This window comes from Bufo bufo, chromosome 4 (genome assembly GCF_905171765.1).
Source record: "Bufo bufo chromosome 4, aBufBuf1.1, whole genome shotgun sequence".
NCBI lineage: Eukaryota > Metazoa > Chordata > Amphibia > Anura > Bufonidae > Bufo > Bufo bufo.
Window position 1 is genome coordinate 391,385,531 of NC_053392.1, and position 26,773 is coordinate 391,412,303.

At 42.6% G+C, this 26,773-nt stretch overlaps 1 protein-coding gene across 2 annotated transcripts in view; it reads right to left on the reverse strand.

Moving 5' to 3' along the window:
- Positions 1–464: 464 nt before the first annotated feature.
- EZR (ezrin) overlaps positions 465–26,773 on the reverse strand; it is a 64,603-nt gene continuing 38,294 nt past the window's right edge. For both annotated transcript variants that reach the window (XM_040429239.1, XM_040429240.1), the window contains exons 6-14: positions 26,498–26,581; positions 25,696–25,842; positions 20,888–20,984; positions 18,326–18,489; positions 13,527–13,657; positions 8,430–8,590; positions 5,685–5,777; positions 1,596–1,838; positions 465–1,227 (exon numbers count right to left, since the gene is read on the reverse strand). In XM_040429239.1, coding sequence (XP_040285173.1) covers positions 1,063–1,227; positions 1,596–1,838; positions 5,685–5,777; positions 8,430–8,590; positions 13,527–13,657; positions 18,326–18,489; positions 20,888–20,984; positions 25,696–25,842; positions 26,498–26,581 — 1,285 coding nt within the window. In that variant the 3' untranslated portion in view covers positions 465–1,062. The remainder of the gene's footprint in view (positions 1,228–1,595; positions 1,839–5,684; positions 5,778–8,429; positions 8,591–13,526; positions 13,658–18,325; positions 18,490–20,887; positions 20,985–25,695; positions 25,843–26,497; positions 26,582–26,773) is intronic.

Sequence of the window (26,773 nt, forward strand, 5' to 3'; positions counted from 1 at the left end):
TAAGAAAATTTTGTTATTATGAACCTTAATAACTGTGAAAGGAGCTGTCCTTAAATATTAGGCTGCTTTCACACTAGCTTTCTATTTGTGAGATCCGTTCAGGGCTCTCACAAGCGGTCCAAAACGGATCAATTTTGCCCTAATGCATTCTGAATGGATAAGGATCAGTTCAGAATGCATCAGTTTGCCTCCGTTCCGTCACCATTTTGCTTTGGAGGCTGACACCAAAATGCTTCCTGCAGCGTTTTGCTGTCTGCCTGACTAAGCGGAGACAAACGGATCCTTCCTGGCACACAATGTAAGTCTGAGTTCAAGACTGATCCGTCATGGTTATAGAAGTTCATGACAGATGTATGCGGTTGTATTACTGTAACAGAAGCGTTTTTACAGATCCATAAAAAACGCTAGTGTGAAAGTAGCCTTACAGTAAAAACCCTAAATTCACCCACAAGGTCATGGTAATAAACGGTTTAACATAGTTTTAGTTTTATTTGAAGTTCTTAACACTTTAAAACTTTGATCTCAGTTAAATGTTACCCAGCCAGGAGTAAATACAGATTTTTGATGGTGAAAATTACACAGATCAAATGTATGGCACAATATTCACCCGGAAATCTTTAATTACAGGCATACACCAATGCAATTTACATAAAAAAAATAGTAAAAACATGACCCATTGGCATCAGTGTATAAATCAGGTGCCAAACTGCTAACCAGATCAAATTGTAATCAAGCCTTACAAACATTTCTTTTAATTCTCTACAAAGACAAGCCTTTTGGCACCATAACATTAATATTATTTCATTGTAGCTTCATAAACATAATTTCTAAAAACAAAAACAAAAAAAACTATTAATCTTAAATAATTGGTGCAAAAATGTGCTGCGGTTGCATATGGCAGCCGTAATGCATTTTGGCCCCGGTAACTATGAAGACCTGCTAGCTCTCTAGTGGAGGAAAAACATTTTTTTTCTTTTGCAGCTATCATGAGTCAACTATAAAATGTTATAACACATGGACCCTTCAGTACATCCTTAATAGTGTAATGACTGTGTTTGTCCATTACATTGCTTCAAATTCATCAATTCTCTGTTTGGTGTTGCCCTGACGGATTTGTCTCAGGGTCTTGTATTTGTCACGGCCCATTTGTACATTTTGTGTATGCAAGATGTCATTGTGTGTCTTCTTGCCGTCATCCCGAGCTTGAGAAAGCTCATTTGTCAAAGCCTGGTGAGAGAAATGTAGATGTATTTAATGTCCTCTTTTGACTTCCTATAGAGCTACAACTGTATGATATAAAATGCAATTTATACTACCCAGCCAATAAGCTGTTCCTGTATAGCTTTGTGTAGTAGATGAAACTGGATACTGCAGCGCTGCTCCCATTAAAGCTAATGGGCACAGTGCTGCAGTAACCAGCTCTGTCTACTATACAGTGGGGGGAGCTATCCTAAAGATAGGCTATCAATATTGTAAATCCTGGAATACCCCTTGGAGGCATCTATACAAAACAAAGTAACCAACTATTGTTTTATTAGGAAAAAAAAACTATCCATTCAGCATAATAATATAATAGCTCAGAAGGCGGCACTCACCATTAGCTGCCTCTGTACACGCTCATTCTTCTCTGCCTCAGTGATACGCGACTCCTCTTTTCGGTCGTCTTGGAAATTGTCATAGGTGAATTCTGCACTGTATTCTACTCCATCATCTGGCAAGTGCTCGTTGACATACTCCCTGACGGGTTCATATACTGGTGGAGGTGGAAGTGCGGGAGTATTCATGACCATCTGCAGTTCCTCCTTTGTCCGAACGAGATCATTTTGAGCTTCTGTTGCCTGTTAACCAAACAATGTGCATTTCCTTTAGTCCGCGCCTTAGAATTTCAAATTGTCAAAAGCATATGGAGTCCACACAAAGTACTGTCGTTTGTAAGTGGCAGAATGCAGGAGCTACTGAACCTGGATATCGTTCAAGTAAGGTCATTTTTCTGTTTAACGCTATGGGCCTGGAGTAAGTTTAACACATGAACTAATTTAAAGGGAACCTGTCACCGGGATTTTGTGTATAGAGCTGAGGACATGGGTTGCTAGATGGCCGCTAGCACATCCGCAATACCCAGTCCCCATAGCTCTGTGTGCTTTTATTGTGTAAAAAAACTGATTTGATACATATGCAAATTAACCTGAGATGAGTCCTGTATGTGAGATAAGTCAGGGACAGGACTCATCTCAGGTTAATTTGCATATGTATCAAATCAGTTTTTTACACAATAAAAGCACACAGAGCTATGGGGACTGGGTATTGCGGACGTGCTAGCGGCCATCTAGCGACCCATGTCCTCAGCTCTATACACAAAATCCAGGTGACATTTTCCCTTTAAAACACAATAAATGGAAATAATTAGTGTTGAGCGAATCAGGTTCGGATTACTCAATCTGAACCCGATTAGTTTGAAAACGTTGTTTACAATTTCTCCTCGGTAGCGCACTAAAATGTATTGGCTCCGCTGAGGCCGTGAAACTCTTGCTGCAAATAACGAGACACTTGCTTCGTCTCGCGTCTATGATGTTACATTTTGATTATGTGCATATATTACGGTTTCAAAATCTGAAGCTGAACTCTGCTTTGTTAATGAGATTTTGAAACCTTAATTTATATAAATTTATATGCGCAAAATCGAAATGTAATGTCATAGACGCGAGACAAAGCAAGTTTTCAAGGCCTCAGCGGAGACCATACATGTTGGCGTGCTACGGAGGAGATATTGTAAAAGAAGTTTTCAAATTAATCGGGTTCGATTCACTCATGTCTAGTAATACTTTTAATGCATTAATAATTTAACTCACCTTAATCCACTTGATCGCGCAGCCGGCATCTCTTCTGTCTTCTTTGCTGTGCACAGGAATAGGACCTTTGATGACGTCACTGTGCTCATCATCACATGGCCCAATCACATGGTTCATCACCATGGTGAGGGACCATGTGATTGGATCATGTGATGTGACGTCACCACAGGTCCTTAGCCGGCAGCTCAACATTACAGAGGAAGACAGAGATCCGCAACTACGCGATCAAGTGGACTCGGTGAGTAATTTATTTTTTCTTTGTAACCCCTCCATCACTATTTTACTTTGCATTCTGTATTCAGAATGCTATTATTTTCCCTTATAACCATGTTATAAGGGAAAATAATACAGATCAGGTCCGCAGCCCGATCGTCACCTAGCAACCATGCGTTAAAATCGCACCGCATCCGCACTTGCTTGCGGATGCTTGCGATTTTCACGTGGCCCCATTCACTTCTATGGGGCCTGCGTTGCATAAAAAACGCAGAATATAGAGCTTGCTGCGATTTTCACGCAACGCACAAGTGATGCGTGAAAATCACAGCTCTTGTGCACAGCCCCATAGAAATGAATGGGTCAGGATTCATTGCGGGTGCAATGCGTTCACCTCACGCATTGCATCCGCGCGGAATACTCGCCCGTGTGAAAGAGGCCTTAAGGTGGCCATACGCATTAGTCTAAAGTTGATTTCAACCAAAACTTAAAGGGGTTGTCCGGGTTCAGAGCTGAACCTGGACATACCCACATTTTCACCCCTCTGGCCCCTGTGATATGAGCATCGGAGCGCATTCCCTTGCCCTGCGCTGGATCGCGCAGGGCAAGGGTTTGTTTGTTTACCTCCTCACACTGTAGGCAGAGACTTCCGCTCAGCAGTGTATTCGGTGATGTCACCGGCTCTGATGGGTTGGTTATAGGGCTGCCCTAGCCATTTTACAGGCCAGGGCAGAGCTAAAGCCTGCCCATCAGTGCCGGTGATGTCACCAGGCTCGCTGCTGGGCGGAAGCCTCCGCCTAGCAGTCCCAATGGAGAGCCCGGTACGTCATCGGAACTCCCTAAACTGTCTCTGCCCTGCATGATTCAGCGCAGGGCAAAGGAGAGCATGAAATGCTCCAATGCGCATAACAGGGGGCTGTCTGGGTGAAATTGTGGGTATGTACGGGCCGATAAATTTAGACCATTATCATCTGAAAAGAAATTAGCCATGTTTAATATTTTTGTCCTAGTCGGAAGAAAGAATGCTTCATTCTATGGGAGTTAAAAGAACAGCCAAACATGTTTGCATGCTGGGAGTTGTAGCTTCACAGCCGCTAGAGTGCCGAAGGTTGCTGATTCCTGTTCTATCTTATGGCTGCCTTTAGAGTACACCTACTCTGGATAATCGGCAAAATCTGCATGAATTACATGTGGATTTCTCATGGATTTCACCCTGTCTATTGCCAAAGCGTGGAATCCATGGTGGAAATCCACAGCACAAATTGACTGGCTGCTGATTTAAAATTCAGTCAGTACGTGGATACCATTAGCTAATCTCATCCACTTTTCTGGTACTACTGTAATATGCGGTTGATTTACCGCACACAAATCCAGGACAGTAAATTGAGGTTTATCTGTCCTGAGCAGATGTACTCAACCAGCTGACAGATTTACGGACAATCGTCTAAGTGTACTTTTAGCAGATTCTACCACAAACGCCAGCTGCAGCAGGATGAAGAAGAAAAACATTTCAGAACGTTTGATTGATGGTTAATTATGCCATAAACTGCAGGATTTGGCTGATTACAGGATTATAAAAAAATTATGGTTATCTCAGCTTGTCTATGAACCTTAAAATAATAAGTGTTTTACTGCTGTGCTCCTTTAGTTGCACACTAGTGTTTACCGATCCGGCATTACCGGACGATGCTGGAATGCCGTCTGGCCCCATTAACTATAATGGGGTCAGACGGTGATCTGACCACAACCCGGCAAATAAATTCTATGCCGAAACAGCCTGTCGAACGGCTGTGCCGGCAGTGTGAAACAGGTCTTAGTGAATAGGCTTCAGCCGTGTCTATTTGCATCCCTTTGCAGGGTTCATCATCTTACGGTTTCTATATTTCAATCAAATCCAAAATCTATTTAGAATGAAAGGTTGTAAGGGGTTCTCCAGCACTGCAAACACATGCCTGCTCTAATCCAAAAACGGCACCGCTCCTGTTCACAGACTGTGTGCGGTACTGCAGTGCTGCCCCACTGACTCCAATGAAGCTGAGCTGCAATACTAGACACAACCCATGGACAGGGGTGGTGCTGTTTTGGGATGAAAGCAGCCATGTTTTCTAATCCTGGACAACCCCTTTAATGATAGTGGTTGAACCTAGCAATTTCGCTGGGTCTGGCCAACCACCTTATGCGTACGTGGACCATTTGACTCTCCAGCAGTTGTCGGAGGGAGAGGGATTGAGCAGTTGGGATTCAAAATGCCCAATCCTTTTCTTCTTGGGAAGATAAGCATAAGCCTCCCCCAGTTAAAAACACATGCATGCTTGGCTGAACCAAGTGAGAAGGTGCATGTATTGTGGGTCAGCTGACAGCTATCTGAAATATATGGGCATCTTTACATGAGATGCAAATTATGGCAATGACAGGCAGTTTTTTTGCAGCAAACAACAATGGATTTGCATAATGTAATCCACTTTCTCACTGGACATTGCACAGTATACACAACAGCCAAAAATAACATAAAAGCATATTAGTAAGTGGTCAGAAAAAAGACTAATGGCTAAGTTTAGGGGGCGTGCATATTATAATTTTAAAGAGTGTATATAGTGTAAAATAAGAAATGTGGCTCCATACCCGCAGTTGCCATTCACCAACTTCATCTTCCTTAGCTCGTCTTGCTTCCTCCAGAAGAGTAATCCTGGTTGTATACTCAGCTAGCTCTGCAGCCTAAAGGACAACGACAAAGGAAAGTCTTTACGGCATCTCTGTGCAAGTATCATCTTATGCACTGAAACTAAGCAAATAAATGAATAGTGACAGGAAATATAGGCATTCACATATCAAGAAGAAAAATCATAACAATCCTGTGACCATTTATGGTGGCATATTTTCACATCAGGCAGAAAAGGGGTACCTTTAGATTAATTTTATGATCTGTTTGGGTGCACTTATACAAATCACTATTATTTGGATCTTGAAGCTTTACAGGAAGCTAACCAATTCGATATGTGGAATTTATATATAAACTGCATATATAGCTGAGATAGTGAATGTAATGATTACAAAGTCCAATAGATGGCAGCAAACTCGTGTAGCATACCGAAACAAACACATTAGGAGGCATTTACTACTAATAGAATTACTGTAGTCATAAAGTGAATACAGTGATATTTCTCTATCTGCCATCCATAGTTGCCACCAGTTATCCAGGACTGCCAATGGTGAGGGTGATCACAAGATGTGCCCGCTATGACGACGTCAAATTACAGGTGTCCCTTGCCTTTAAAGACACCTGTAATTTGACGTCCCTTGCCTTTAAAGATAGGGATAAGTCAGGGATGAATATAACTACTTAGACTGACATCATATGTAAACTGACCATCTGAGCAGACACACCCATTGAAGGGGTTTTCTGGAACCAATACTGATAGATATATATATATATATATATATTTGGACACTGACAAATTTTGTTTTACCTGGTTACTAAAACATATTCAAGTTATAGTTATATAATGGACATAAAGTCCAGACTTTTAGCTTTCATTTGAGGGTATCCACATTAAAATTGGATGAAGGGTTTAGGAGTTTCAGCTCCTTTTATATGTGGCACCCTTTTTGAAGGGACCAAAAGTAATCGGACAATTGACTCAAAGGCTGTTTCATGGGCAGGTGTGGGCAATTCCTTCATTATTTCTCTCTCTATTAAGCACATAAAAGGTCTGGATTTGATTTGCGATGTGGTGCTTACATTTTGAAGATTTTTCTGAGAAGTAAACATGCGATCAAAGGAGCTCTCCATGCAGGTGAAACAAGCCACCCTACATCAGCGACAACAGGAAAAACCCATCTGAGAATTTGCTACACTATTAGGAGTGGCAAAATCTACAGTTTGGTACATTCTGAGAAAGAAAGAAAGAAAGAAAGAAAGCACTGGTAACCTCAACAATGCAAAAAGACCTGGATGCCCACGGAAGACAACAGTGGTGGATGATCACAGAATAATTACTATGGTGAAGAGAAACCCCTTCACAACAGCCAACCAAGTAAACAACATTCTCCAGGATATAGGCGTATCAATATCCAAATCTACCATGAAGAGAAGACTGCATGAAAGTAAATACAGAGGGTTCACTGCACGGTGCAAGCCACTCATAAGCCTCAAGAATAAGAAGGCTAGATTGGACTTTGCTAAAAAAAACATCTTAAAAACCAGCACACTTCTGGAAGAGCATTCTTTGGACAGATGAAACCAAGATCAACCTCTACCAGAATGATGGAAAGAAAAAAGTATGACGAAGGCATGGTACAGCTCATGATCCAAAGCATACCACATCATCTGTAAAACATGGCGGAGGCAGTGTGATGGCTTGGGCATGCATGGCTACCAGTGACACTGGGTCCCTAGTGTTTATTGATGATGTGGCACAGGACAGAATCAGCCGGATGTATTCTGGGGTTTTCAGAGACATACTGTGTGCTCAAATCCAGCCAAACTGATTGGTCTGCGTTTCATAATGCAGATGGACAATGACCCAAAACATAAAGCCAAAGCAACCCAGGAGTTTATTAAAGCAAAGAAGTGGAATATTCTTGAATGGCCAAGTCAGTCACCTGATCTGAACCCAGCTTGTTAAAGACTAAACTTCAGATGGAAAGGCCCACAAAACAAACAACTGAAAACCATAGTTGTTGCGAACAAAGGGTTTTCAACCAAGTATTAGAAATTAACATTTTATTTACAATTATGTAATTTGTCCAATTACTTTGGAGCCCCTGAAAAGAAGGGATGAGTTTAAAAAATGCTTTAGTTCCTCACATTTTTATGCAATCATTTTGTTCAACCCACTGAATTAAAGCTAAAAGCCTGAACTTCAACTGCATCTAAATTGTTTTGTTCAAAGTCCATTGTGGTAATGTACAGAACAAAAATTAGAAAATAATGTTGTCTCTGTCCAAATATATATGGACCTAACTGTATATGTGACAAATCACACTCTTTAGGCTTACAGGCAGTAGACTTGGGCCACAAAAAGTGACGGGTAAAGGCTTATGCACATGAACGTATTTTCTTTCCTTGTCTGTTCCATTTTTTTTGCGGACCGTATGCGGAACCATTCATTCAATAGGTCCGCAAAAAAAAATGTACTGTGTGAATTCCGTTTCCATATGTCCGTATTTCCATTCCGCAAAAAAATAGAACATGTGCTATTATTGTCCGCATTATGGACAAGGATAGGACTGTTCTATTAGGGGCTGGCTGTTCTGTTCCGGAAAATACGGAATGCACAAGGATGTCACCTGTATTTTTTGCAGACCGCAAAATACATAAAGTCGTGTGCATGAGCCCTAAAAGTGAAGGGTGGATTTGTGTATTACCAGCTGCTCTTGACTCTTCATCTGGTCAACAGCTTGTTTTTCCAGGTCTTCTTTGGCACGGATGGCAGCAATGCGTTCAGACTCCAGTCTTTCTGCTTCTAACTGAGCTCTTATCCTCTCCTCTTCCAGCTCACGGGCTCTTCTAATCTGCTCTGATAATTCTGTTTAACAACAAAGTATGGATCTGAGACACAAATGCAGAAAAAACTACACCTTTCACACATTTACATTTTCACATTAAATCCTTTGTTTGGATTTAGGCCGGACTCACACATCTGTGATCCTACTGTATGATATATTGTTAGGACTCATTCACGTGTCCATGATGATCCATGACAAGATGGTCAGTGGTTCATCCAAGAAGATGTCCGTGAAGAATCTGTGTGTGTTTTTTTGCCCTCTGTGTCCATAGTCCTCAGACACTGCTAGGCCTCCTAGCAATGATATGTGAAAACTACGGACCAAACATGGATGGTATACATAGACTATAATGTGCGTGAGGGATGCATAATTGCAGACAAAAATAGGGCATGCTTCTGTACCGTCACCATGGACCCAAGAGCCGTGGAAAACTGCTGATCTGTAAATTCACACATTACAGTCAATGGATACATGATCAGTCTGTGGAGGTGCCAATTGGGGCTTCTGTCGCAGATTCTGTTTAAAATGCAGGAGGAAAATGTCCTGCATGCAGAACATTTTTCTCCACTTAAATTCTAGACCTCTGAACCAAACCATTAAGGTCAATGGGTTCAGTTTGGCAACGTTCACGTCAGCTATGTGCTGAAACCGTAACGTCGCTCATTTTTGTTGTTCTGATCCTTAAACAGAGCAGAACAGAAAGAAATAGCAGGGATGTGAATGCCACCTGATGTCCCATTCTGACTTGATTTTCCAACCTGATGGGTCCGATCTTTTAGCTTATATAGCTACTATCGCTACAGTTCTTCAAGCTTATTATACAAATACGTTTTATGTGTAAACCCAGTCTGTGAACTTCAGGTGCACATAGCTTTGAAAAAATGTAAATTACATTTTTTTTTTTTATGTTTAGAAAGGACATTATTTAGAATGTGAGAATGGAGAGAATGCAGTGTTCCTCCTTCAATTTCAAGATACAATAGAACACATTTACTACTGTGACTGTGCTTAGAGATTGTCATAAAATGCAATAAAATTGGGGACAATGTGGCACATTTTAGGTCAAATTTGCATATCTAGTTGTAAGAAAAACCACTACACCTAAATTGCCCCAATAAGTTGGTATAACGTTAGACAAAAGTGTCTAGCTATGCAACACATTTACCATGCACCATGAGCCACTGTGATAAGCTTTGCAGGTCTTTAGCCCCATTGTTCTTGAAACTACATTCTAATGAATATTGTGACAAACTCGCCTCTTTTGAGTTTGCCACGAGTACTTGGAGAGGACTACTTGCCAGCCTCTTACCATGTGATTACGGTCCCATGTTGAATGCACCGGTTTTATGCAATAGCTGCATAGTTATATAAGTTCATGTATTTTGCTGTTTTTTTGCTACCATGTGGCTAATGGAGTCTTGCCTCTGTCCTTGGGAGATAAGTGGATCACTTCTCAATTGTCTCCAGGACAAAAGACAGTGTAGAACAGGTTTTGGACAGAAAAGCCATGAGTACAGCCAGGCCAAAGAGACTTTTACTAACTTTTGAATTCCTGGTCTAATTCGTGCCATTTTGGGATGTGTTAAATCAGGGCTTGACAAATTTCCTTGGAATCTAGGAGCCAGCTAAAAAAGTTAGGAGCCAGGCGGAGCCGCGTCATAAAGCCCCCAGTAGGTGCCCCCATAGTGCTCCCCCCCACTTTTCCATAGAGCCCCCCAATAATGCTGTATACCATGTTGCATATACCGCCGCTCCGTCCCCGGACCCTATTGACTATAATGGGGACGGGGGTGGAGCTCCGGCACAGCACGGCAGTTCGCGGTGAGAGGCCGCCGGACTAAAAAGTTGGACATGCAGTACTTTTAGTCCGGCAGCCTTTCACCATGTACTGCCCTGCTGCGCCAGAGCTCTGCCCCCATTATAGTCAATGGGGACGGAGCGGTGGTCCGGCGAAACAGCGGAAGGACGGATCCGACAGGGTGAACAGCCAGCCGGATCAGTCCTGCCGCAAGTGTGAAAGTACCCTTAGTTATATAGCTACTGAATGAGACAGAAGAAGGGATGCCTTTTAACATGTATATCTCCTTGAGAAGCCAATTTGATCCTAAAGGGTTAATTCAACCTGTAATCTAAACTGTGTCCTGTCACTTTTATCTCTCTGCTCCTGTCCCTTAATCTGATCACTGCTGCAACAAAAGCATCAGCCGACAGCCTCAGTGTAACCTGTTCTTTTAACTCAAAGAATCGAATGAGTCACTAACTAATCGGATCTTTAGATTCTTTTAACCTGAGACTCATTCGATTCTTTCTAGACTCCATCCTGTACTTGTGTCAGTGACCTAGAGCTGCTAGTCCTTGCCTCAGCTCTGATTGGTTGGTGGGCGGGGAGGGGAGGGGCTGGCAGAAGCAGCTTCCACTCTAGGATCAGATTACACTCCTCCCGAGCCCCTCCCCTCCCTGCTGCCAGTGTCTCGCTCTCTGTGTGCTGTGACTCACTGACTGAGGAGCTGTTTCAAACGGTGCTGCCTCCGGACAGAACGGCAGCTCCTCACCCATCGCCCGGGCACCTTTGAAAACGGGCTGACAAATACCCAAGCGCCAGGACTAAATTTCTGGTCGCCATGGCGACCTGGCGCCTGGGATTTGTCGAGCCCTGTGTTAAATGTCTATGTGTATTGTAAAGGGTGGGACATTGTATATTTACAGTGATGTCTGTCCTATTGTCTCCCCGTGTGTATTGGCGATTTCCCTTTGTTCTGAGAGATAATAGAATTACACCTCGGTTGTCTCTAGGACAGAGGACATTGTGTATTGTCCTGCCTGGGATAATTATGTTAACCATTGTGTACCATAATTATATCACAGGCAGAGGGGAGGATGTTATGTGGGTTGTAACCTTTGTGTTATGGGTTAATGTATGTTATTTGTGGGTGTCTCCCTTGCATGGGAGCAGGGGATAAAAGAAATGGTATGTTTGAGTGCCTGTGTGCTTCCAGTAAACGTTTTCCAGCATTCAACGTTGGCTCATGTATGGACTTATAGGGCGATACTGGCGATACCGGCGATAATAGCGATTTATTTGCTCGGTGGATTATTTGGCTGTACTATTACATGGGAAGAAGGGAATACTAGACGGTGACACAGATGATACCGTCACAAATATACAGTCAGGTCCATAAATATTGGGACATCGACACAAAGATTTTTGGCTCTATACACCACCACAATGGATTTGAAATGAAACGAACAAGATGTGCTTTAACTGCAGACTGTCAGCTTTAATTTGAGGGTATTTACATCCAAATCAGGTGAACCGTGTAGGAATTACAACAGTTTCCATATGTGCCTCCCACTTGTTAAGGGGCCAAAAGTAATGGGGCAGAATAATAATCATAAATCAAACTTTCACTTTTTAATACTTGGTTGCAAATCCTTTGCAGTCAATTACAGCCTGAAGTCTGGAACACATAGACATCACCAGACGCTGGATTTCATCCCTGGTGATGCTCTGCCAGGCCTCTACTGCAACTGTCTTCAGTTCCTGCTTGTTCTTGGGGCATTTTCCCTTCAGTTTTGTTATCAGCAAGTGAAATGCATGCTCAATCAGATTCAGGTCAGGTGATTGACTTGGCCATTGCATAACATTCCACTCCTTTCCCTTAAAAAACTCTTTGGTTGCTTTTGCAGTATGCTTTGGGTCATTGTCCATCTGCACTGTGAAGCGACGTCCAATGAGTTCTGAAGCATTTGGCTGAATATGAGCAGATAATATTGCCCGAAACACTTTAGAATTCATCCTGCTGCTTTTGTCAGCAGTCTCATCATCAATAAATACAAGAGAACCAGTTCCATTGGAAGCCATACATGCCCACGTCATGACACTACCACCACCATGCTTCACTGATGATGTGGTATGCTTAGGATCATGAGCAGTTCCTTTCCTTCTCCATACTCTTCTCTTCCCATCACTCTGGTACAAGTTGATCTTGTTCTCATCTGTAGGATGTTGTTTCAGAACTGTGAAGGCTTTTTTAGATGTTGTTTGGCAAACTCTAATCTGGCCTTAGTGTTTTTGAAGCTCACCAATGGTTTACATCTTGTGGTGAACCCCCTGTATTCACTCTGGTGAAGTCTTCTCTTGATTGTTGACTTTGACACACATACACCTACCTCCTGGAGAGTGTTCTTGATCTGGCCAACTGTTGTGAAGGATGTTTTCTTCACCAGGGAAAGAATTCTTCGGTCATCCACCACAGTTGTTTTCCGTCGTCTTCCGGGTCTTTTGGTGTTGCTGAGCTCACCGGTGCGTTCCTTCTTTTAAAGAATGTTCCAAACAGTTGTTTTGGCCGCGCCTAATGTTTTTGCTATCTCTCTGATGGGTTTGTTTTGTTTTTTCAGCCTAATGATGGCTTGTATCACTGATAGTGACAGCTCTTTGGATCTCATCTTGAGAGTTAACAGCAACAGATTCCAAATGCAAATAGCACACTTGAAATGAACTCTGGACCTTTTATCTGCTCATTGTAATTGGGATAATGAGGGAATAACACACACCTGGCCATGGAACAGCAGAGAAGCTTATTGTCCCATTACTTTTGGTCCCTTAACAAGTGGGAGGCACATATGCAAACTGTTGTAATTCCTACATGGTTCACCTGATTTGGATGTAAATACCCTCAAATTAAAGCTGACAGTCTGCAGTTAAAGCACATCTTGTTCGTTTCATTTCAAATCCATTGTGGTGGTGTATAGAGCCAAAACCCTTAGAATTGTGATGACATCCCAATATTTATGGACCTGACTGTATTTTCGCTCCGCATCTGACCCACATTTTTTCTACTGCAGAACAGTTGACTGGCAGGGGTGTAGGGTGTCAGACCCCCACTAATCAGATATTGAGGATAGGCCATCAATATAAAAGTACTGGACAAATCCTTTAACTCTTTTCTGGCTTACCTTTTTCAGCCTTCCTTGTCTTCTCTTCATACTCCTGCAACCTGAGCATGAGATCCTCCTTCTCCCTTATCATCAGTTCCTTCTCTTTTTCAACAACTTCCCTCTTCTTCTTCTCATTTTCAAGCTGCTGCCTGTATTGTGAAAAATCAACAAGGAAAAATGTCTCTTTCTCTTCTTATAATATGACCCAGTGGTATTACGAATGTGCTATGTTCAGTACTTGATCACTACAGTTGGATCCCCACAGGGTTTTGTTTGTGCATTTAAAATTGGAATGTAAAATGTCTGCAGTAAAAAAAAAAAGCGTATGCCGTTTTTCTCGTGAATTTTAAATAATGTCTTACAGTTTTGAAGAGTTTTTAAGCCATATTAAAAGATAACTAATGAGGTCCATGGACTAAATCACCATAAGCACCACCACAGAGCATGTTCCATTTTTTAAGAAATTGAAAAAATACAGGCTACAGAAATGCCAAATGTGTGTAGGGATGTCCCAAAAAAGTGGAAACAGTGTGCGTGAAGCCAGCCTTAAGCCTGGCCATACAAACTAGATGTATGTCAGCAGAACTCGCTGATTTCAGTGGGATTGGCCAACCATGTAATGCACATTTTTTGCTGCAGAGGGCCATTTGCATATTTGTAACATCGTTCGTGGGCCATACAAAATTCTCAACTTAAATATTTGACTGCTGTATTTGGTCAAACATATACCGTAATTGAATTAGGGCTAAGTTAAAGAAAATGCGCTACAATTTAAAAAAATCTAGAGCGCTGTGTTTTTGCAGCACAAAATGGCACCTGCAAAATATATATCATATAGTACAGGTGCCATTTTGACCACACATAGCAGTCTAAGTTCAGAATGTTACATATTTAGTTCTTTATTTGGCATTAATGGCAGCCAAGCTCATCCCAGGGGGGGGGCCAGAGAGGGGTTCACCCAGCTTTCACTCTCCCTGCCTCTTACTTCGCAACTGTCCCTGCCTTTGTCCCTTTCTCAGCCTCAGATCTGTCCCCCACCTCCATCAGCCTCAAATTAGACCCCCCCAGCCTACATCAGCCTCAGATCCGACCTCCCAGCCTCAAATTAGACCCCAATCAGACCCTCCCTAGCTTCAGATCAGACCCCCAGCCTCAGATCAGACCCTCATCAGACCCTGCCCAGCCTTAGATCAGATCCCCAGCATCAGATCACACCCCCATCAGACCTCCCAGCCTCAGATCAGACCCCCAGCCTCAGATCAGTCCCTCATCAGACCCTGCCCAGCCTTAGATCAGATCCCCAGCGTCAGATCACATCCCCATCAGACCTCCCAGCCTCAGATCAGACCCCCAAGCCTCAGATCAGACCCCCCAGCTTCAGATCAGACCCCATCAGACCTCCAATCAGACATTTAAAATAAATAAATAAACTTACAGTGTCAGGTCATAGTGCACGTCTAAGTGCACTACATCCTGGCGCTGTATGTGTCAGGACACAGTACAGGGCTGTAGGAAGGCCAGTACAGTCAGTGCAGTTCTCACCTTGCTGTGAGCAGTTCTCCCATAATGGAAGCAGTCATTAGCATTTTCACAATATGTTCTGGAAGGGGGCCGGAGGCCTCATGAAATGATCCCCCGGGCCGGAGGTTCCCCACCCCTGATTTAATGTGTGTGGGTGCCTTCTGATTCTCCCCATATGGCAGGAATTGGGGAAGAGAAGAACCAGGCTGATGCATTCCAACATGCCTAATCATTCTGGCATTGAGTAAAGTCTGCCAGCAACTTACTACTTTACATGGCAGTATTTTGGTCAGCATTTTGCAAATTGAAACCAGAAGTTGGTCCAAAACCAGGAAGAGGTGTAAATCTTTCCCTTATTATATGTTTTTCTCTATAGGTAGTGTTTCTGGTTTGACTTAGGCTTAGTTCACACGAACGTGTGTGATCCGTGGCCGTATTGCGGACCTCAATACACGGCCACAGTTCCGTGTGCATTCTGCATCACGGATGCGGACCCATTCACTTCAATGGGTCCGCAAATCCGGAATAGCGGAATGGCCGCACGGAACGGGACCCCTCGGAAGCACTACGGAATGCTTCCGTGGGGTTGCATCCCGTACTTCCGTTCCGCAAAAAGATAGAACATGTCCTATCTTTTTGTGGAACGGGCGGATCGCGGGCCCATTAAAGTGAATGGGTCCGCGATCCGATGCGGCTGACCTACGGCCGGCGATCGTGCATTGAGGCCCGCAATTTGCAGGCCGCAGCACGGGCACTGGTCACACACGTTCGTGTGAACTCGGCCTTACAATTACTGATGCAATGACCTATATACACAAGTGTAAAAGTGGTCTTAAACTGTGAAATAATTCAGGGATATCTACATAAGAAGTAATACATAGGTACACATTGTTTGTCTATGTCAAGTCATTGTGTTATCTTTAAGTTAAACCTTATAGGTTGTATGGGAAAATAGCATTGGTCAAAAAAAAACAACAAAAAAAAAACACCACACAATGCCCAAAAAACAGCAACTCAAAATGCATGTGTTTTTAAAGCATAAACAAAAAAACAAACAAAGGAGGTCTGGGCCAGACCCAGTGCATGCTGAGATTTTGAAAAAAAAAAATCCATTGATAGAACAAATGCACCTCAAGAATGCAAAAAATACAACTACAAAGAAAAAAAAAAACACTTGTTTGTCCTGCTTTTAATATTTCCCATAGACTTCCAAGCAACATCTGGAGCTGGCCTTTTTTGTCTAAAAAGTGCACCAGTAAATGCCAGCAATAAAAAATACACCAAAAACTGCAAAACAACACAAAAACACCGCAAAATCCTATGTGTGACACTAGCCTAGTTCAGAACTCATCATAAATTACCTGTCATGCAGAGGAAATTCGAGTGCAGCATAAGGCGTCTTTCACACGACCGTTTTTTTTTTCCATTTACGGGCCGTTTTTTGCATTCTGTATACGGTCCGTATATAGGAACCAATAATTTCAATGGTTCCGCAAAAAAAAACGGAATGTACTCCGTATGCATCCCGTTTCCGTATTTCCGTTCCGTTGAAAGATAGAACATGTCCTATTATTGCCCGCAAATCACGTTCCGTGGCTCCATTCAAGTCAATGGGTCCGCAAAAAAAACGGAACACATACGGAAATGCATCCATATGTCTTCTGTATCCGTTCTGTTTTTGCGGAACCATCTATTAAAAATGTTATGCCCAGCCCAATTTTTTCTATGTAATTATTGTATACTGTATATGCCATACGGAAAAACGGAAACACAACGGAAACAAAAAACGGAACAACGGATCCATGAAAAACGGACCGCAAAACACTGAAAAAGCCATATGGTCGTGTAAAAGAGGCCTAAAATGCAGGTTGCAACTAGAAAAGTCACTAATGCATTGGAATGTCACAAATCTGTGTGATTTGCAACTTTTATATGACAAAAAGAGGTGTAAGGGGAATCATAAATTCCTCCCCACTGTGGCAAAAAAATTTAAATATAAAAAATAAAAAAACCGCTTGTGCTTATTCTGACATTTTAAGTAAAAAAAAAAACACCAGAGCCAAATTTATGTGCGTGGGAACCCTTAGGCCCCTGTCACACGGGCGAGTTTTCTGCGCGGAAGCAATGCGTGAGTTGAACGCATTGCACCCGCACTGAATCAGGACCAATTCATTTCTATGGGGCTGTTCACATGAGCAGTGATTTTCACGCCGATCCCAAGCCCGAACTTCTGTGAAAAAGTTCGGGTTTGGGTACCAAACATGCGCGATTTTTCTCACGCGAGTGCAAAACGCATTACAATGTTTTGCACTCGCACGGAAAAATCGCGCATGTTCCCGCAACGCACCCGCACCTTTTCTCACAACACCTAACCCAAACCCGAACTTCTATGAAGAAGTTCAGGTTTGGGTACCAAACATGCACATTTTTTCTCACGCGAGTGCAAAACGCATTACGTTTTGCACTCGCGCGGAAAAATCGCGGGTTTTCCCGGAACGCACCCGCACATTTTTCCGCAACGCCCGTGTGAAAGAGGCCTAAGACTGATCAGGATCCTGGTCAGTCTTTAAAATGCCTGATCAGTAAAAAATAAATGCATTGAAATGCCGGATCCGTGCCCATTGACTTGCATTGTGGGTCATGATCCGTTTTGCTCCGCATCCCTGGGGCGGAATGCAAACTGCAGGATGCTGCGGTTTGCTCTCCGGTATGAGAATGGAACGTAATGCATTTTGGAGCATTCCGTTCTGTTCAGTAACGTTTTGTCCCCATTGTCAATGAATGGGGACAAAACTGAAGCGTTTTTTTCCAGTGTTGAGCCCCTATGATGGATGCGGAGCCAAACGGATCCGTCCTGACTTACAATGTAAGTCAATGGGGACGGATCCGTTTTCACTGACACAATATGGTGCAATTGAAAACGGATCCGCCTCCCATTGACTTTTAGTGTAAGTCAAAACGGATCCGTTTGCATTTTGTTCATGGTAATGCAAACGGATCCGTTATAAACGGATACAAGCGTTTGCATTATCGGTGCAGATCCGTCTGTGCAGATACAAGACGGATCCGCACCTAATGCAGGTGTGAAAGTAGCCTAATGTGTATCGAGTTGTAATCCCTCTAAAAATCTGTTTGAATTTCTACTATTATTAGTAGGAGATTTCTGACTAATGTACTGTATTTTCCATGCATCTGATTCCTACAATTACAGTACATAAACTCCCATTAGTTCTAACAGACATATGGTTTCAGTATTTGGGAGCCATAAATCAGTCAAGTACTGGGCTTCTCCTCACCGCTCCAGCTGCTTTTGAGTCTTCTCTTCCTTGGCCTGAGCTTTCATCTGCTGTACTTCAATGGTGTCTGGTTTTCTGCGGCGCATGTACAGCTCATGATTACCCATACAAAGCTGCAAGATTCTCTTGTTAATTCTCAGGCGTGGAGCATAAAATACAAAGTCCTGAAATTAAAAAGCAGAATGAATTATACCCAGGCAAAGCATATTTAAAGAGGTTTTTACAGCGGAATACTTGATAAAAATAACAAAATAACCATTACTCCTCCCTGCATTTGCCAACACTACTCTAGTTCCCACTGCTCGCCACACAGGAAATGGCTTGGAATGCCTGCTCAACCAATCACTAGCTGAGGCGGGTCTCCACTCTGGCCAGTGATTGGCTCAGCAGCCAGTCCAAGCTATTTCCTGTCTGTCAAGGTCAGGGCCAGGAAGTGGAGAGCACAAGGAACAGCTACAGAACAGCAGCAGGCTATCTGTGTCTTTAAATACCCATAGGTATAAAAATAACAATATTCTTTATTAAATCCATAACAATACAATAAAAGGATGAATAACACAACCACAAAAGTGCGGTACCGCTGAAGGACAAAGGGTCAATATTATAATTAGATCACAAATAAAGACTGTGTGGGGACAGTATTAAACACCATAATACATGTAAATCTCAGACCTATTCTGTTACAGCATAAGTTTAAAGTGCCTAGTGCCAAATATAATTCACCAAACTAACACATAAGTCAGAAAAAAGCCCTCACACAGAAAGAAAAGGAAAGCAAGGTCATGTAATACAAAGCTTACCCATGCTGTTAGGCCCCTTTCACATGGGCAAGTATTCCGCGCGGGTGCAATGTGTGAGGTGAACGCATTGCACCCGCACTGAATCCGGACCCATCCGTGTAAATCGCAGCATGCTCTATATTGTGCGATTTCCACGCAACGCAGGCCCCATAGAAGTGAATGGGGCTGCGTGAAAATCGCAAGCAACCGCAAGCAAGTGCGGATGCGGTGCGATTTTCACGCACGGTTGCTAGGAGACGATCGGGATGGGGACCCGATCATTTTATTATTTTCCCTTATAACATGGTTATAAGGGAAAATATTAGCATTCTGAATACAGAATGCATAGTACAATAGGGCTGAAGGAGTTAAAAAATAAATAAAAATAATTAAACTCACCTTAATCCACTCGCGCAGCCGGCATCTCTTCTGTCTCCTTCTTTGCTGATTGCAGGAAAAGGACCTGTGGTGACGTCACTCCGGTCATCACATGATCATCACATGATCCATCACCATGGTAAGAGATCATGTGATGGACCATGTGATGACCGGAGTGATGTCACCTCAGGTCCTTTTCCTGCACACAGCAAAAAAGAAGACAGAAGAGATGCGGGCTGCGCGAGCAAGTGGATTAAGGTGAGTTTAAATTTTTTTTTTTTAACCCCTCCAGCCCTATTGTACTATGCATTCTGTATTCAGAATGCTATTATTTTCCCTTATAACCATGTTATAAGGGAAGATAATACAATCTACAGAACACCAAACCCGAACTTCTGTGAAGGGCACACTCTAGTTCTGGGGTTTCGTCCCCCCCCCCCCCCCCCCATATGACAGACTAAGGGTACTTTTACACTTGCGGCAGGACCGATCCGGCAGGCTGTTCAGCCTGTCGGATCCGTCCTGCCGCTATTTCGCTGGACCGCTGCTCCGTCCCCATTGACTATTATGGGGATGGGGCGGAGCTCCGGCGCAGAACGGCACTGCGCGGTGAGAGGTCACCGGACTAAAAAGTCGGACTTGCAGTACTTTTCGGCCGCCAGCCTTTCACCACACACTGCCGCGCTGCACCGGAGCTCCGTCCCCGTTCCCATTATAGTCAATGGGGATGGAGTGGCGGCAAGGCAAAATAGCGGCAGGACGGATCCAACAGGCTGAACAGCCTGTCGGATCCGTCCTGCCGCAAGTGTGAAACTACTTGCAAGTGTGAAACTGCTCATGGCGGTGGGAGATCTAGGATGGGTGTTTGTGTGGGAGCTCTGGAAGGGGTGGTGGGAGGCCCGATAGATATATGGGGGCTGGGGGGGCCCATAATTTTTTTTTGCTATGGGGCCCATACATTTCTAGCTACGCCCCTGCCTATCACCCTAACAGAGACCAAAAGGACACGCTTCTGACCTCCACTGGGTGATGGGGGCTTTATTGGCTACAGTAGCGTTCCAGTGCATACATCAAATGCAGTAGGATTAAAGTCCTAGCTGTACTTATACTCAACTGTAGCTTGTAAATTAAGGGAGTTTTCTAGGAGTTCAACGTTGATGGCATATCCTCGGGATAAGTCATCAATATCTGATTGGTGAGGGTCCGACACCCAGCAACTCCGCAGATCAGATGTTTAAAGAGGCTGCTTCGCTCTGGTGAGTGTTGCAGCTTCCTCACTTGAATGGGACGGAGCCGCACATAAGTCATGTCACATCACTGGTCTAGGAAGAAGTCTTCAAACAGCTGATCAACGTGGGTTTAGGAAATGAGTGTTGCTTATTGTTCATTACATATTAATACTTACAGGTGCCTTCTTGTCGATTGGCTTAATAGTGAATTTTTTGTCATTGAAGGAGATGTTCCTGATTTCACTCCAGGGGAAACCAATCTTTGGGGTCAATCTAAGATAAAGAGGAGGATGAAAATAAAACCATTAAAATTATCATCTCGCATGTTCATTAAAAGTCTTTCAATTCACTGTCCAAAAATCCAGCACATGTATAAAGCGCAAGAATTTGGAACCTCACATGACACAAAGCAGAATGCTGAGCATACACAAATAACAATTCTGCACTGCTCACCTGATCTCTAATAAGTAGTTTTATATAGTTTTCTATGGAGGATTAAAGAGTTGTCTTCTGGGATAATATTTCTTAGAAAAGGGCAGAATGGGTTTGTAAAAAATAGAGAATCATTACTCTTTTTACCAATCCCCTGCCACAGCCGTTCCAACTCTTACCACGTCCCAATGGTTTCTTCTTCCTGGTCCTGGCGCAACACATAAAATGGTAGGAGACGCTTGATCAGCCAATCACTAGCTGAGGAAGGTCACTGCTGACCCCACTGATGGGCAGAGGAGGCATCTCCTTCCATTGTCTGTGTTTTGAGCCAGGACCAGGAAGTGGAGACCAATAAGGCATCGATAATAATTATACTTTTATTTGTACACCACTTAACTGAGAAAAATGATCTGACCAGGAAATCCCTTTAAAGATGTTTTGCTGTATATTATTGAATGTGTAATAAAATGTATGTGCAGGTCACACTGAGGCAAGTGATTGGCTGCAGCAGTCACCTGTTGTCACCTTGACGTCACCACCGAAGCCAGTTTAGCAGAGTCCAGTGGGGAGAAATGGGACAGCAGCGCTGGATTCTTGCCCAAACCAAACAACCCCTTTTAAGGCAACATTCACACTGTGCTGGATCCCACAGCATTATACCGACTTATATTGCTGTGTAACCCCTAGTCCTGAAATCTATTGTATTACACTGACATACTGCTGTCAGTGTAATAGAATAGATTCCTGGACCCTCAGGGTTACACAGTATTATAAATCAGTATAGTGCTGTGAGATCCTCTCAGAGGAGCAGAGGTCAGAGCAGGACGTCTCACAGACACAAGATGCGAGTTTATCGCATTCAACTCGTGTGTCTAGCCTAATAGTTTCATCTTTGCCTCACCATATGATTGTATGTGCAGCTCTAACCTATTCTAGCGAGATGGGATAACTTTGAATAATGCAGCCAGTTATGGTAAAACTCCAGACCTTAAAGAGGAAGTCTTATGACATACATTTATGGCACAGCCCTAGGATACGTCATAAATAGCTGAGAGGTGCGGTTCTTATAGTAAGTTCTAAAGTTTTGTTGTGTGGATAAAATTTTCTTTACAATGCTTAGGCAAAACGCCTCTTTCTGGGAATACCTAACACACAGGGTACAGGATGTGCAGTCACAATCATCTTGATATAAAACAAATCAAAGGTGCTTTACAGGTGAAACTTGGAGGATGGCCACAAAAGGACTTGGCAACGTAGAGGAGTATCACAGTGGGTGTAAAACTTTCCTCAAAGCACAATGCCAAGTTATTAGATGAACTGCAACCAACTGCCCTTGACATAAACTCTGCACATATCTGAAAACTGCATCAGGGCTCACAAACTCTTAGAAAAGCAGTCAATTACCATAAGGAAATGAGTCAAAGGCCAAAAAAAGCCTGTTGAAGTATTTGAAGTTTCTGAGCCGTTTAGTTACATTTTTCTGCTCTGTGCTGTATTTTAGAGCTTCCTGCAGCTTGCAGAACCTGTTTGTGTCTCCATAGTGACATCGTAGGTATGCTGTACTTGAAATAATGAAAAAAGTCCTGGCAGTTTCTATTACGTAACCCACAGACAGGCACTCCTTGTTTCTCCACAGGGTGGAATCTGGAAGGATGGCAGCTTGCGAAAGAATGACTTCATGTTCTCCTTTCTATTTCTCCAGAATGGGTTGGGGGCTGACCACACCTTGTACTGAGCTATTCCAGCACACATCCCGACCCACATAAAACTGCCTAGGGTACAATCAGACATACAGGCACCGTATACCACTGAGCAGTAGACCAGTCTACAATACAATGTACAGAATCTGCCATAGCTAAGGAGCTGGTCACTACTGTACACTGAGCAAGTGTAAGCCTATTACAGAAATATCTGATAGCTATACATGTATTCCTAGATTCTTAACTCCTTGAGGGCCAGCCTTTTTTTTTTTGCCTTTAGGATGAACCTTTTTTTTTGGGGTTTTTCCTTCATTGCATTTAAGCGTCATAAGATTTTAATTTTTGCAGTGAGGCAGCTGTATAGTGGCTCGTGTTTTTGAGATGCACCATTTTGGGGTACATATAACTTATTGATCAACTTTTATAACTCACTGATTTTACATTGGGATGCACTTTTCTATTCTTCTTTCAGAGGAACAGAAGACTGGAAATAAAATATCCATGGAAGAGATGGATGGATACTCATTCTGTTTCTAGCTATCATCAAATGACTATAATGTTTAAAAAACAAACAAACAGAAACATGTAAAGTAAATGGGGCTAGCCACTATTCGATGGACCAGTAACTAGAAATGACTGGGCCCCACAGCAAATTTATTAATGAACCCCCCCTCCCAAAACTTCTTCGCAAACCCCCTCCTGCCGTACAACACCCCTCTTCTGCAGCTAGTCAAGATGGCTCTCGCAGGTGCTCCGTCCGTTTCCTACAGTGTCATCGTATATAATGTCAATGTATATTACTGTTGAGGCGGCCCTGAAATATAATTTTTTTTGTCCTCATCCTAGGTGGGCTCCTTCTGAGTTCAGGCCCCAAAGCAGTCGCTTCCCCAATAGCTATGCCCCTGCAATGGACGATGCTCACCAAAGCTCCGGCGAACATTGCAGCTTTCTCAAACAGCTGATCAGCAGGGTGCTGGGAGTTTGATCCCAACAATCTCATATTGATGACCTATCCTAAGGATAGTCCATTAATATGAAAATCCTGTAAAACACCTTTACCGTGTGGTATAATTGACATGTTAACTTTAATCTGTGAGTTCATCCGATTACAATGTAAGTTTAGATAGTTTTTTTGTGTGTTACTAATTTTGTACAAGAAAAAGAAGTCTCAATAAATAATTTTTTTTGTGTGTCACCACATTCTGAGACTCACAACTTTATTTTTCCTTCAACAGAGTTGTTTGAGGGCATTTTTTGCAAAATGGCCTGTATTTTGTATTGGTACCCATTAATTTCGGGTACATACAACTTTTGAATCGCTTTTATTTTTTTTATTTTTAGTTTAAAGGGCGCAGAGGGGTAATTTTAGTGAGTGAGGCTGGCCCAGCTATGGCCTAAATGGGAATACAGTACTACTCAATGGAGATGGGGCCTAAATGAGAATACAGTACTACTCAATGGAGATGGGGCCTAAATGGGAATACAGTACTACTCAATGGAGATGGGGCCTAAATGGGAATACAGTACTACTCAATGGAGATGGGGCCTAAATGGGAATACAGTACTACTCAATGGAGATGGGGCCTAAATGGGAATACAGTACTACTCAATGGAGATGGGGCCTAAATGAGAATACAGTACTACTCAATGGAGATGGGGCCTAAATGGGAATACAGTACTACTCAATGGAGATGGGGCCTAAATGGGAATACAGTACTACTCAATGGAGATGGGGCCTAAATGAGAATACAGTACTACTCAATGGAGATGGGGCCTAAATGGGAATACAGTACTACTCAATGGAGATGGGGCCTAAATGAGAATACAGTACTACTCAATGGAGATGGGGCCTAAATGGGAATACAGTACTACTCAATGGAGATGGGGCCTAAATGGGAATACAGTACTACTCAATGGAGATGGGGCCTAAATGGGAATACAGTACTACTCAATGGAGATGGGGCCTAAATTGGGAATGGATTTTTACTGTGAGAGCCTAAACGGGAATTATTACTCAGTGCAGCTGGGGGCATGTGACCTAAATGAAGATTATTACTGTGGTTGTCTAAATATGAATTATTATGTGTTCATGGTCTTGGCAGTATTATTCTATGTGGTAACAGTGTAGCAGTATTATTTTGCTTTTATATAGTGTTATTAACGGTAGTGTTGGTCTTGGTATACAGTGGGGCGTGGTTCTACAAAAAGGGACATATACACAGGTTAGGGGGCACAATACTTGGCTTTCGCCAGGCACTGGCAACCCATGCTATGCCACTAATGGTTCGGTACGGATGTTGCAATACCACTTTTTCCAGTTTGTTTTTTTCCACAATAATAAAGCCTCTTCTGGTTAAATGTGTATTTGTGTTTTTTTCAACCATTAAAAACATTTTTTACTGTATTTTTTTATTCCACAAGGGGATTTGTGCCTGTGATCCTGCCTGTCAATATTCTACTAACACACAGCCTATTAGAGCCTGCATCTGACCGGGCATAATATGCTTCTGTACTTGGTAAACAGTGGCTCCCCATGATCGCATCATGTCAGGGCGATGGAGTGACAAAGTGAGTCACCAATTCCTTCTCATCGTATGTCCTGAGGAGTCTGATTGGAGTAGCAGTCGAGCATGTGTGCTGCCACTCTATATAAAGTCTACTGGGATGACAGAAACAATGATTGCACAATTATCCCCTATCCTGTGTATAGTTGATAAAGGTCTTTTGTTGGATAACTTCCTTAAATACATATAACATGCAGAAATTAACAATATCTTTTATCACATAGCCATCAGTAGATAATAGGTAAGGCAAGTTTGACATTTTTTTGTACTTTTCAGAGATTGACTTACTTGTCATCGTGCTCATAAATATTTAAGCCCAAGGAGTCAACTCCCAGCCAGAGGTCAGTGCCCTTTTTATTCTTAATTTCAAAGTAGTTAATACCATACATCTCCAAGTCTTGAGCTATCTTCAGATATTCCAGCATTGCATCCTCTCTGCAAAGCAAGAACATTTGCATGCATGAGGGTCTTGTAAGTAGAAGCAAGAAACCCACTAAATTAGCAGCCATCACCTAAAATTGGCATGGCAGAAGCAAGAGATAACAGGTTATAGTTCTAGATGCAGATGTTACTGTATATCATTGTTAATACATTGAAGGCTCTTCTTGTGGTATTTCCATCTTATAAAGTGGCATATGCCATCACTTTATGGTTTAGTAGGGATCCTTCCCCTGACCATAGGTACTGCTGTACAGAGACCTGTAGTGCGGTCCCATTCGGGTGGTCAGGATCGCCGCTGCACAGGGGAGATGCAGCAATATAGTAATGATGCATCCCCTTTATTCTCAATATAGGTGGAGGTCCCAGAGGTTGAACACCCACAATCATAAAATGCAATATACCATTGTTTTACAATATAGGAAAATCTGTTTATGATTATTTGACGACAGCCTGAAAACGGATGCAGTCTTTTACCATTGATTTCTATCTCTTTAATGGGATCAAATGTGTTGTTATATCGTCATATTCTGTTTCTACAGTTCAACCATCCACACTGCACATGTTTTTCAGATATTTTGAAGTGAATGAAAGCAGAAGTGAAGATAAATCTGCCAGTCACTTTCGGATTGCTATATGTATGAAGACTTACTTGAGCATACCCCGATGCTCTGAGTGCCACACCTCAATCCTCTCCTCCCACTGATCTCTGGAAAGCTTGTGCTGATCCAACACTCTAGAAAGGAGAAACAAGCACCATTTAGTCTGTCACTCATTCACAGACAAGTTAAATTTCTACAAGTGTTAGACATTTATAAACTGACACCAGGATGAATATGTGAATCAAAGCTTTTCCAACGCTAAATCTGTAAAAAATAAATAAATGCAGCACACGAGGAATTTTAACTTGATAAAGAAGTCACATCCT